General features: G+C 39.4%; 1 protein-coding gene across 1 annotated transcript; it reads right to left on the reverse strand.

Annotated features, from left to right (window-relative positions):
• Positions 1–3,366: 3,366 nt before the first annotated feature.
• Positions 3,367–4,714, reverse strand: LOC125823862 (uncharacterized). Its single transcript, XM_049503233.1, has 2 exons — positions 4,001–4,714; positions 3,367–3,945 (listed from the first exon to the last, which is right to left on the reverse strand). Exons 1-2 carry the CDS (start codon positions 4,712–4,714, stop codon positions 3,367–3,369), a joined length of 1,293 nt encoding a protein of 430 aa, XP_049359190.1.
• Positions 4,715–14,472: the final 9,758 nt, after the last annotated feature.

Raw genomic sequence — 14,472 nt, forward strand, 5'->3', positions numbered from 1 at the left:
CCAAAAGTAATTTCCTATTGCTAAAAGCCTTTTTGTTCATTGCTTGTTGTCTCCACCAGCAAAACCAGATTTTACTATTTTTTTCAAATCTTCGAAGACGCGGCAAAAAGGGGGGTAGAGGAATCACAACGACCCTTCAAATGCAAATCACACAACACTTAAACAGAATTATAGTCTAAAGTTTGAGGGAAAGAGTAGAGGAGTCAAAATTTTCAAATAAAAAGAGAAGATTTGAATATAAAAGGACAGAGATTCTTCATTGGGCGCCCTATTCGGTGAACTAAAATAACATCGCCGATCAACTTGATGAACCATTGAATGGGCCTCAGTCTGCCGCACTTGATAGAATATACAGTCCTTCAGTAGTCGCAGAGAACTCAATAGGGTTTGCCGATCGAACTCGGTGACTCGCTGAATGGGCAATAAGCTCGGCCAAACTTCCAAAACCTTCATCATTTTTTACCTTCATGAGGCGATGCATTTGGGTAATGATGGAGGAAATTTGGTGACTCATGAGTGTTCTAGCCCCTCGCCCCTTTGCATTTCTTCCAAAATAAGAACTTCAACCTGTGCATCCAACAAAAATTATTCAAATAACTAAAAGTAAAGCTTGGTTTGCCTCCCAAGATGTGTCTTCGTTAACATCGTGGCACGACATGGACATGCACTCAAGCATAATCCAAATATACCATGACAATTTTAGTCACGTTGGGGTATTCTCCAAAATTAAACTTCAACCTTTGGCCATTAACCTTGAACATTACCTCGCCTTCGTTCTCAACTACTATTTCCCCGTTCGCAAACACACGATTTACATCAAATGGACCCGGCCATTTGGACTTGAGTTTTCCCGGAAAGAGTCTCAGATGGGATTTGTAGAGCAACACAAGATTTCCAACTTTACATTGTCGATGAAGGATTTTGGCGTCATGCCATTTCTTGATTTTCTCCTTATTAAGGATTGAACTCTCATAAGCTCGAATCTGAAACTCTTTCAAAGCATGTAGTTGGTCAACTCCATCCATTCGACGCATCCTCCCAATTCAAGTTCATGGCCTTCAAGGACCATAACGCCTTAGCTCAAGTTCAACTGGTAGATGACAAGGTCTACCAAACACCAATTGATACAGGGACATACCAATTAGGGTTTTGAATGTAGTTCTATAAGCCCAAAGAGCATCAGCTAACTTCCGCAACCAATAGGTTTGATTTGCACTAACGGTTTCAGTCAAAATTCCTTTGAATTCTCAGTTTAACACCTCGACTTGACCACTTTTTTGCGGATGATAAGGGGTGGCAACCTTATGCTTGACTTCATACTCACTTAACAACGATGCGAACATTCAATTATAGAAATGAGTGCCCCCATCACTAATGATTGCACGTAGAGTGCTGAATCTTGTGAAAATGTATTGTTTGAGGAATTGAACCATACTGCTCCCTTCATTATTGGGTAAGGCCGCCGCCTCTACCCATTTAGAGACATAAACAACGGCTACCGAGATGTATTTGTTCCCATAGAACTAACAAAGTCCCCATGAAATTGATTCACCATACATCAAACAATTCACCTCTAGAATAGAGGTTAGTGGTAATTCATGCCTTAACGACACATTTTTTAACATTGCACACATTTTTTAACAAGAGAGTTCGCATCTTGATACAATGTTGGCTAATTATAACCAATTTGTAGTACCTTAGCAGTTGTACGCACTCCACTATGGTGCCCACAAAATGGTGACGCATGGCAAGCATCAAGAATAGCATCAACCTTGACTTTCGGGACACATCTTCTAATCATGTGATCCGCACACTCCCGAAATAGGTAAGTCTCATCTCAAAAGTACTTCTTCACATCGAAAAGCAACCTCTTTTGTTGGTAAAATTTTAGCCCATCAGGAAGAATCCCACACACCACATAATTTGCAAAATCAGCATACCATGCAAAGTACCACTCGACACAACCATCACCGACTCATCGGGAAAGCCTTCCTCAATATATTTTTCCCTGGAAACAACCACATTCATTTCAAGCATCAACAAATGGTTTGCCACTTTGTTCTCACACCCTTTTCAATCTTTGACATCAAATTCCAACTCTTGCAATAATAATACCCATCGAATCAACCTTGGCTTTGCATCTTTCTTAACCATCAAGTAACATATGGAAGCATGGTATGTGTGTACCACCACCTAGGTCCCTATAAGATAAGCTCTAAACTTCTCAAAATCATACACCACGGCTAACAAATCTTGCTCAATGACGGTGTAGTTCTTTTGAGCTACATTTAAGGTCTTGCTTGCATAGTAGACCGGGTGAAATAAATTTCCCTTGTGTTGGCCAAGTATAGCCCCTAAAGCTACACCGCTTGCATCACACATTAGCTCAAATGTAATGCTCCGATTAGGAGAAACAATGATAGGGGCCAAAACGAGCTTCTCTTTTAAACAGAAAAATGCTTTGACAGAAGCTTCATCAAACTCGAAGCCACTTTCCTTTTCAAGTAGCTTGCACAGAGGATGAGCCACCTTAGAGAAATTCTTTATGAACCTCCGATAAAAAGCACGCATGACCCAAGAAGCTTCTAACACCCTTAATTGATATAGGAGGAGACAACTTGGTGATAACTTCAACATTAGCTTGATCAACTTGTATACCTTCTCCCAAAATTTTGTACCCCAATACAATACCTTCCTTGACCATGAAATGATTTTTTTTCCCAATTGAGAACAAGGTTTGTTTCGACACATCCTTGCAAGACTCTAAGAAGATTCTCAAGGCACGCTTCAAATGTATCTCCCACAACCAAAAAGTCATCCATGAAAACCTCCATCGAATCCTCTACCATATCAAATAAAACAGAGAGCATACACCTTTGAAATGTCGTCGGTGCATTACACAATCCAAAGGGCATTATTTTAAAAGCAAACGTCCCATAGGGACATGTGAAGGTTGTATTTTCTTGATCTTCAAGTGCAATGGAGATTTGATTATAACCAAAGTAACCATCTAGAAAGCAATACCATCCATGACCCGCAAGTCTATCAAGCATTTGATCCATAAAGGGCATCGAAAAATGGTCCTTCTTGGTCCACGCATTCAACTTATGGTAGTTCATACATACCCGCAAACCAGTAACCGGTCGCATTGGCACAATATCCCGTTTTTCATTAGGGGCCACAGTCATACCTCCTTTCTTTGGAACATATTGGATGGGACTAACCCACTTGATATTTGCAATAGGGTAGACAACTCTCGCATCAAGCCACTTAATAATACCTTTCTTAATGACTTCTTGCATTGGAGGATTCAACATCCTCTGATGTTCAATACTTGGCTTACAATCACTAGCTAATTGAATCTTTTTAGTACAAATACGGGGGAATTCCCACTATGTCGGCAATCGTCCACCCAATAGATTTGATAAAACTCTTCAACACACTAACAAGCGCTTGCGCTTGCCATTCAAGCAAATCCATCACAATAATCACGGGTAAAGTGTTATTGGCTCCCAAGAACAAATAGTGAAGGTGAGGTGGAAGTACCTTCAATTCAGGCTTTGGTGGTTCTACAATAGATGGCTTTGCGGGAAGACTTTCCCTATTCTTAAAATTGATATCAAGTTTCAAAGGGCTCTCAGAATAATAACTTAAACACGATAGAGCGGCCACTACCTCATAATAATCTTGAATTTCCTCCCCGTCATAGTTCAAAAGGATGGCAGCCAAAAATTTACTAATACAAGAATCTTCGCTCATACTAGCAACCCCTTCAGCAATCACGTAAACGACTGATATCACATGGAGTTCACTTGGTTGCTTCATCGATTTGCAAATATTGAATGTAACTTCTACACCATTTACTCGGAATTTCAGTTCACCACTTTCCACATCAACAAGAGCTTTCCCGGTAGCCAAGAATGGCCTACGAAGAATAATAAGGACCTCCGCATGTCACAATCGAGGATCACAAATCAGTCAGAAAGATAAATTTGTCTACCTTCACCAAAATGTCATAAAGGATTTCAATAGGGTGCTTAATAGAGCGGTTGGCAAAAAGAAGACGCATAGTTGTAGGTTTAGGCTCACCTAGCCCATCTTGTTTGAAAATGGCATAGGGCATCAAGTTTATACTCACCTCCAAATCACATGATGAATTAGAAAATTTGAGCATCCCTATAGCGCAAGGGATAGTAAATGCCCCCAGATCATCTTTCTTGACAACCACGTTGCTGGACATAACGACACTACATTTATGGGATACTCCAATCATCTCAAAATCCATACTTCTTTTCTTAGTGACCAACTCTTTTAGAAACTTTGCATAACCCAACATTTCTAAAAATGCCTCCACCAAAGGAATATCAATGTAAAGACTTTTGCAGATGGAAAGAAAATTTTCAAACTTTACGCCTTCATCCCTCTTCTTCAATCTTTGAGGGAATGGTAGAGTAACTTTGGTCAACTGCTTTGTAGGTACCGAGGGAGACACAACCCCCACATTTGAATTCTTAGAATCACCAAGAAAAACATTTTTTAGTGCATCATCAACCTCATTGGAGGCTTCATTGTTCAAGTACATCAATCTCAAAAAAATGGTTTTCCCTTTGCTTGAACTTGCATTTTTATCATTTGGCACATCACTCTCCACAACTTTACCACTTTGGGTCACGATGGTCATGCATTGTGCATTATCATTCTTTGGATTGGCCATGGTATCACTAGGAAGACCTCTTTTTGACCTCGAATTCAAGTGAGCAGAAATTTGAACCATTTGGGTCTCAAGTTGTTTTATAGAAATCGAATGAGAGGTCTCTGTTTGATTCAATGAGGAAATATCAACCTCCATCTCCTTGAGCACTAATGAGTCTAGGATTTTGGCTCATTTAGGTCTTGTTATTCATAGTATTAGTGTCATCGATGACTATTTTGTACTCTAAATTGATGTTTAAATGCTAATTTACAGATATAAAGGCAAAAGAGCAAGGTAAGGACATTACAGGACAAAAAAGGAGTGAAAAAGATAAAGGGCTGAAGATGGTAAAGTTGAGAATCCCCAAATCCACTCAGTGAGTCGTCGAGTGGCACTTTAGCTCGCCTAATGTTCTAGATTGCCAGCACAGGGGAGAATCCAACTTGGCGATAGAATAGGACTTTCGGCGAACCACCGAATGGATCATCAATAATGAATTTGATCACCTAAATTTACAGGGTATGAAGAATGAATAGTCAAGGTAAACGGCAATGGAGAGGAGCGATTGGCACATCACCGGCTTGGTTGAAGATGCACGACTAACTCCGCTAAGTGACCCCGAAGGCCAAAATCAATGAATGTATAAATTGAATTTCAAAAAGAGAAAAGAGTATATTGTCATTGTAAGACTCTGAGCTTTCGATTGAATTATTTCTTTTCTTAGATGGTATTAATTTCTTACTTTTTATGATGTGTGGCTAAAACCCCCATTCTTGGGGGTGTGATTATATGATTAATTGTCTTAATTAGCTTATGGGCATTAGTAATTAGTGATTTAATTGTTGTTTTGAAGTGGGTTTGATTGGTAATTGAGTTTTATCTTATGAATAGTAGTTGCAAATTCAGTTCTAGTCTAGTATTTTATGCTTTCTTGAGAAAGAGTTTTTAGAATTAAGATTACTAATTGATGATTGGGTTGTTATGGGTTTAGCTCGAGAGAGTAAATTTTAATTCGATGCTATCTAGCTAGCTCGAGAGAATAGATAAATTGAGGTTTTGGGTTGTTCATATTATGATGCTTGTTGAGGTTCTAGAGAACGCACTTGATTTGTGATAGTTGATCGAGAGATGGATATTACATCTAACGTCTAGCCTACCCAGTAAGATTCAATGACTTTTGGTAATTAATAATCACCCGTATAGCGAAATTGGCAATTAATCGATCACATCCCCAAGTATCCCTTTCTACTTGATTACTACCCTATTTTTCGTAGTTGTTAATCTACAAACCTTATCCCCTCATTTGACACTTGTTGTCAACCCCTTTGATTTACTTCAATGGTTTCGATAATTTCTATTCCTACAATCGAATTGAACTCTATTCGATAATTTCTTTCACTTCATAATTAAATTCTCTACCGTATCATTCCTTGTGTGATCGACCCCAACTCTTTGTTGGGTTTATACTATATTGTAATCGCTTACACTTAGTTTTGGATGAAGTTTAATTGAGCTTTATCAAAAATGGTGTCGTTGCCGGGGAGTGGTGTTTGGAATTATCTTAGTGAAGTAGAGTTGTAATCTGATCTTGTTTGTAGTTGAATCGACTTACGTTGTTTTATGTTTGTTGTTGGTTGTTTGTTAACAAGTGACGAAATGAGTGTGAACGGAAGTAACGGTAGCCACCTTGGACACCAAGATGACATTGGCAATCTGAATGATGTCAATGAAGCAGTTCAATTGGGTGGTGTAGGTGCTATTCGTTTACCTCAGGTCGGGGGGAATGTTGTCTTCCACGTAACTAGCACGATGTTGCAACTCTTGCAAATTAAAGGACTATTTGGAGGTCTAGCTCATGAGGATCCTCATGATCATATCCAAAATTTTGTGGACGTATGTGGTCCATTCTTTTTCAAAAACATCTCACAAGATTCAGTTTAGCTCCAGTTATTTCCTTTCTCTTTGATGGGGAAAGCGACCAAATGGTTAGCTTATCTACCGAGGGATTCGATCACATCTTGGGAAGAACTTACAAAGGCATTCTACATAAGATTTTTCCCTTATTCAAGGATGATGGCATTGAGAGACAATATTTAGGGCTTTACATATTTAGATTGTGAGCCAATCCACGAAACGTGGCAAAGATTTCAGAAATTGTTACTTCAATATCCGACTCACGGACATCCAAGCAACTTGTTGTTACAACACTTCTACCGAAGTCTAGATTCGGTGAAAAAAGGTGTGGCTGATGAACTTTTTTGAGGAGGTATTATGAGCGCCCAAATGGATGTTTTGTCTAAACATGTAATGGGTAGTGGTTCTAAAGTTGTGAATGATGTTGGAGTTAGCGGAGTGAATCCCGATGATGCAAATTTGAAGCGTTGTTCAATGAAGAAGTACACTTTCTAGCAAATCAGGGAGGAGGATTTCACCAAACTTATCTAAGGTCGGGTGGAAACCAAGGTTTGAATAGAGAGCGTGATGAAGGATGGAAGGATCGTGATAAGGAGTGGTGTGATCGTGGCACAAACTAGAGGGAGTGTGATGGTGACAATGAAAGATATGTTCCTCCCCATGAGCGTCAAAACCCAAAAGAGCAAAGGGTTGACCCGGAAAACTTTCACACTGAATATATGCTTACACGCATTCTCAATAAAGTGGAAGGGTCAGACAAGGTGCTTAAATAAATGAAAGAGGATGTCTCCATACTAAACCATATGGTTAACTCTCACTCGGTGTCCATTAAGCAATTGGAAACGCGAATGCGTCAAATATCATCTAATTTGAACTCAAGGCCAAAAGGGGGTCTACCAAGTGATACCTTGGCTAACCCGAAGAATGAACCTTGAAAGTGTATCCACGTCGTGCCATGACGTTAAATAAGGTGCTTCTTAGGAGGCAACTCAAGGGTTTAAGCTTTTCTTATTGTTGTTCTAATGACGGGTGTTGAATGTGCAAGTTGAAAAGTTAAAATTTTGGGCCAAGGAGCAGTTAGGCGATCCCAGTGACCAATCAGCGACTCGTCCAATAGTTCGGCGAGCCCAACTTGGCTGTCGTTTGAACCACCTAGTTAGCTAGAGCTTTTGTAAAACTCAGCGGGCTAAAGAGCCATTTGGCGCATCACGAGTAGGTTGGCGACATAAGTGGTTATCGTTGATCAGCGCGCGAACTGAAGAGTCATGAAGGGATGAACCGTTTTTAAATTCAAAACTCTCCCTCATTTCATAGTTTTTATCTTCTACACTTTCAAACCGCCCTTTAGATTATATTTTTTTGTTTTTTTTTTTTGCTTTGTGTGTTGGATCAATTGCTCGGGGGGGAACTTTGGCTTTGCTAGCCTAGTATTTCAAACATCTGCTTTTGAGGTTGGTTATCTGAACCCTGCACTTTAATTTTGGTAATTGCAAATACATGATCGTTACCTTGTTGATTTATGTGTGTACTAGTAATTGTTTGAATGATGGTTGTTAATATGTGCCTTTAAGATCCTGAATTGCCTATGTTTGCATTTATTTGTGAAATTTCGTGTGTTGAATGATCAAAATGATGGGTTGTGTTGATGGGTCTAATGTTGGTGAAGTTTGAGTAACCCCAAATTATGTCGATTGTCTAATTCTTCCCAATGATAGAGAGGTTGACGTCATTCTTAAGGGCAAAAGATGTCAATTGGCCAATTTTTGCCAAATTGGGGAAAGTCTGAGTACTCCGAGGTCATGGGTAGTATGGGTCTGGGCTCTATTGCATAGAATAATGGTTTAACTTTGTTTTCATGGGCTGCGGGTGAGAAATTGAAGGTCACGATAAAAATCTAGCAGGTTGGACTGTTTGGTGAGTTGGGTCGAGCTCGCTGAGTGGTTCGGCATTTGCCTAAAGACCCCTTGATTGCATTTTTATCCTTCATTTTTGTGATTTGTTTTCTGTAACATTCGGCGATACACCTAAGCTCACTGAGCTCACTCGGCAACTCACCGAATGCCTTTCTGATAGCCCTTCTGTGCCCTGGTATTTTCTGAAACTATTCTGTAACATTCGGCGAGCTACTTCTTATTCGTCGATTGGTGTCAGCGATTCGCCAAAAGGCCCTAGACATCGCCGACATGTGCTGATTTTTGGCATATTTTATTCTGCAACATTTAGTGAGCTCGACTTAGCTCGCCGAATGGGTTTGGCAACTCACCAAATGGTTCGGTGAGCTTTCCTGTAGAGTTTAATACATTTGAATTTTTTTTATTATATCTAATGTATGTGGCTTTGTTTTGCCGAAATAGCTAGACCAAAAGTTGTGGAAAGAAATCAACCACCACAAAAGCGGGCAAAAGGCATAGTAATCAAGGAGAGGGTTGCTCCCTCCCGGAACGTACCAGCTAAACTTCCCCCAACCGGGGGAATAGGAAAAGGAATAGGGACGGTAATGCCAAGACCGGCAGTTGAGAGCTCAGACAGCGACGGCATCTATGGCACTCACCTCACGATGCCTGAAAGTGAGGGTAATTGAGCTGAGAGTTCTCCGGCCTCCACTTCTGATCCGAAAGATGACCAACTTCTCCAAGCTAGGAGAGAGGAGCTACGCTCCAAGGCAATACATGATCTATATCGGATCCCGATACCTCCCACTCCTCCTCCACCTCGGTCACTTAAAAGATTAAAGACCAAGTATTTGAGAACCATTCTTGAGGAAAAGCATTTTTCTACTGATGGCGTGGTAGACCGGTACCAAGAGGTGTGGAACACCATAAGGTTCTACAAGTTTGAGCTCTATAGGAAGCCTAGAGGCCTCTATATTCCTACTTGGGTTCGGGAGTTCTACTCAGCATACGGGGAGTTGGTGCCAAAGGGAAAGAAAAGGGTAAGCGCTTATAAGACAGTTGACTATGTGGTAGTGCGGGGCAAGAAAGTCAAATATAGTAGCACCGATATCAATAAGGTGTTGGGATGTACAATGAACGAAAAATGCTACTACATAGATAAAATAAAAAAGAAGACCCTAAATGATTTAAAGAGTTGGTTAGAACCCATGATTTTTTGTGTAATACCGAGGTGGATTGAGGTTGGTGCACCAATTAGGAAGAAGGACCTGAACATGGCTGCCAAATATTGGTTCGGGTTCATCAGCAGCACATTTATGCCTTTGTAGAATGAGTCGATCCTCCAGTAACCAAAGGCTGCGTCTTTGAGCTGCATCATGGATCGGGAGAGACTGAACCTAGGTTTGATCGTAAAGCAGGAGATGGCCATGAGGGCCAAGCAAAGTCAAACTTCTCTCCCCTTACCATTTTTAGTTACTGAGTTGTGCAGGAGGACCCGTGTTCCAATGATTGCCAAGACGGATGTGGAAGTGACTCCCACTTCCTCTACTAACATTCGGCGGATTGAGGCTGAGTATATGAGGGATGAGACGGATCAGAGGAGAGTTGTACTGGCGGATACGTCCCCAATAGTCGATGTTGAGATGTTCCCGACAGAGGCAATACTTCCCCAGGCCGGTGAGCCTACTAATTAACGTTTCAAGCACACTTCATCCAATTCTAGGTGCAAACAATCATTAAGCATTATAAAACCCAACGAAGAGTTGGGGTCGAACCCACAGGGAGCAGTACGTGTTCAAATTTAGTTATGAAGTACAAATGTGGTCTAAATAGTTATAGGAATAGAAATTATTGAAAAAGACATGTAAACAAGTCTAAAGGGGGTGACATAAATGTCAGATGGGGGGTTTTGGTTTGCAATTATGAGCTACGACGCAATCAAACAACTATGAAATAACAATATAGAGAGGAATTCTCGGGATGTGATTGATTATAGTCAAATTTCGGTATATGGGTAATTGAAACTACTAATAAATAGTTAAATATCAGCGGGTAGGTTGGACTATGATTGAAATAGCTTTCTCTCAATCAACTACTTTGATTCAAGTGATTTCTCTCGAATATCAACAAGCTTAACAAATAAGAACAACCCACAACCTTAATACACCTTCTCTCTCGAGCAGGATGGGTAGGATTCGGTTTAGGATTCACTCTTTCGAGCTGAACCCACATCAACCCAATACCTACAAACCATTAATCAAAAGCTTTGGTTCAGAAATCTCTCTCTCAAGCAAGCTAAGAACTAAAAGTTAGAACTGCATTTGCAACTATAATTCATAGATTAAAACACAGCTACTGATTAAACCCACTTCAATATAGCATTTAAATTAGTAATAATCAATACTCATTAGCTAATTCAATCCATAATCACATAATAACACCCCAAGAATTGGGGTCTTAGCTAAACATTATAAAAAGATAAAAACAATTACCGACTAGATTATCCATTAGCAGGGTAATAGTCTCCAAGCCTTTACAATATTTTCCCAAGGGTAAATTCAAAAACCCACTTGTAAATCTTCAAGTTTAAGCCTCCAAAAAGCTTCAAAGTCTACAATGGAACTCTAACACTCAAAATAAACTCTACTCAATGATAGCAAGATAACAAATTTTCAGTTGAAAATTCAATTTATAATTGCCTGAAATTTGGTCTGAAAATCCATTAGGCGAGGTAAGTCAGGCTCACTGAGTGGTTTGGTAATCCACCCTTTACTCTCTTCCATCGCCATTCTACATTGGTTCTCAGCATCCCCAAGTCCAGTAACTTTGGGCGATCCATTTTTTCATCGTGGAACCGATCGATGATTCACCGACTGCCCATTTCTGTCGCAGACTTGGTTTCTTCCCTTAGGGCTAGCACACTGGAACTTTAGACGGTCTGAAGATCCACTCGACGGTTCGCCGAGTTGTCTTGGCGATCACCAGGATCGCTTTTCTCCACTTTTTCAGCTTGTTTTGTTCCACTTTTGCATGTTAGTGTCCTTGCTTTGCTCCTTAGTCCACATACCTGAAAATCAAGGCTTTAACATCAGTTTATAGAATAAATTAGGCATTTGAGGACACTAAAACTATCAAAACAAAGCCCTAAATGAGTCCAAATATCGGACTAATCAACACCCCAAACTTAAACTTTTGCTTGTCCTCGAGTAAAACTCAAGATCAACATTTCAATAACGATGTCTACAAATAGTGCTACATAAGACTCAACATAAATGCACACAACAAGGTTCAAATAACTCATACAATGATCAATTATGCACTCAATGATTGAAATTGTGACTCACCATTATCAAAGATGTTCAAGTTCACAATACTTTCTTCAAATGCAAGTTCAAGCTCAGCAAAGGTACTCAAATTCCCTCACAACAAATATGACTACATATTCACACAAAATTTCTTAACAATTTAAAGTCCCGAAATAACATACAACTTTCACATCCACAAAGATGAACACATGCATGACTTCACCCATAGGTTTGCCCTTATTTTCCAATCAACATTCATTTCAGCTCACTCAAGATCACAAAGGTCTTTTCAAGGCTTGTAATGGGGATGAGTGTAACGGTATGGTCATTTAGGCTTAGTGGCTTCTACCTCCATGAAGTATGGTCTGAACATCACTTTCCTCCTTTTCTTTAGGATTCCAATCATGCTCATAATCCACCCCATTATTAAACTTCATATGAACCAACGGATACCCCATTTCTTTTGCAATTTTCACTATTTTATTTCATAACTGTCACGACCCAAGGGTACCTGATAGATGTAACAAGGCACATAGAACCCCGAAATGTACGATGTAAGCGACTTAGCATATCATAACATAAGCATAGAACAATAAAGAGTAAAAACGCATTTCAAGTCCAAAATTTTCATAAAGGAAAGCGGAAGTCTAAACTTGTCTCAATTTAGCCATCTATTAAAAAACTTGAATCAAATAGGGTCACAGCCCATACAACATAATCCAAAAAGGAAATGCAAGAAAGGAACTACAAAGATAACATCCGTCCTCGAATCATGAGGACTCACCAACAAGCTAGAAGAATAAGCAAATCCAAGCTTTAGCCACAATGATGACCACCTTGATAACCGGGCCCTACACTTGGGGAAAATGTAGGAAAAGCATAGGTTAGGGAAAAAATGCACCAAGTATGATAGTCATGCATAAAACCATGAAAACATGCTAAAAGGGACATTTTAGTTGAATGAATGAAATTTACTAAGTTAAAGAATCATTTTGAAGATAGTGGAAACACATAACTCATAAGCATATTCATTACAGTGACCATCATATCATAAGAGGAACATGTCATAAATACCCTCAAAGCATACTTGTGCAATGCATGAATAAGATCCCACAATCTCACCCATACTAAGTAAAGCTTCTTGAGTAACCGTAGTTCATAACTCATATTCTTGTTCATACTATTGTCATAATAGGGAATAAGCCTTAACCGACATAGACCATGTGAGCTTACCATTGAATCAAGTGTCTACCCCACACCGAAAAGGGGTTGTCCTACTTGCCTAAGGTAGAACCATACTCTTAGCTTAGGTGGATCCACTAGCTAAATAACGTATGAGGGTACATAGTTTTACGGGATAAGGAGATTACTACTAGAAACTTGGACTCAACTAAGGTAGAAGGTTTCCATCTCATGAGATACATACTTTGGAAACCCGGACTCAACTAAGGTAGAAGGAATCCATTTGGAAAGCCGGACTCAACTAGTATAAAAGCTTTCATTGGGAAGCTGGACTCAACTAGCGTAAAAGCCTCCATCTCATATACAATATACACTCGGTGCTAAGCATTGATCCCCACAGATTACAAATTAAGTCTTGACTTAAGTTCATATTCATGGAAGAATGTCTTGACACTCAATCCAACATAACTCATAAGATAGTTCATAGATTCAATAGGTGAGAATAGCCCTTCAACCTTAGAATCATCATATTGTGAGAAAACCTTTCACATCATATCATATTCATATATAAATGTGTATATGAGGATAACCTTTCAACAACATAACAACTAGATCATAATCATAATCACTTTACTCTCAAAGTGTTCTTAACTATGCATAATTCTCATACTTTGCCCTTCAAGGATCAAAGATCATATTCAATCAACAAATCTAGAATTACTACATTAGACATGGATAATAACATGATTCAAATAACTCAATTACTACAAGCATAATCTTATAATATCCTTCTTTCATCAATTCAGCCACATCACAAGGTCATAAATTGGGAATGTGGGGATTTCGACATAAAAACCATAATAAATCAACAATTCAATCATAATGTAAAATAATTAAATCATTAGAATCATTTCTGAGAGGAATCCATGACTTCGAGTCAAACCCTAGCTTTTGGGGAATTTCTATCTTTGAAATTAGGGTTTTGAAGGGGCTCCATGAATGAATTCTATCCATGGATGAAGAGCTACCATACCTTAGCAATGAAATCCATTGAATTTGAGTAGAAAATCTTGCCCTTTAAACCCTAGTTCAAACTTCCTTCTTCAATAATGAGGAAGATGACTTCATTTAGGGTTCTAAAATCATTGTATAGTTAGTCTAATTTAGACTAAAACGACATCACTTAATATTAGTAAAAACCGAAAAACCCCAAAGTGGCCTAACTAATTCTTCAAAACCGTCTACAGGTCACCACCCATGACCCCTCAGAGATGGACCGTGGTTGGACCCACGGCCTGTGCTGGTAAAGCTTGAGTCGGGGTTCAGAGAGCCTCATTTGCAGGCTTGACCTACGACGCCATTTTGATTAGTGTTTCAAGCACACCTCATCCAATTCTAAGTGAAAACGATCGTTAAGTAGTATAAACCCCGATGAAGAATTGGGGTCGAACCCACAGGGAGTGGTGCATGTTAAAATTCAGTTATG

Source organism: Solanum verrucosum, unplaced genomic scaffold, assembly GCF_900185275.1.
Source record: "Solanum verrucosum unplaced genomic scaffold, falcon-dt-bn FXZP01000015.1, whole genome shotgun sequence".
Lineage (NCBI taxonomy): Eukaryota > Viridiplantae > Streptophyta > Magnoliopsida > Solanales > Solanaceae > Solanum > Solanum verrucosum.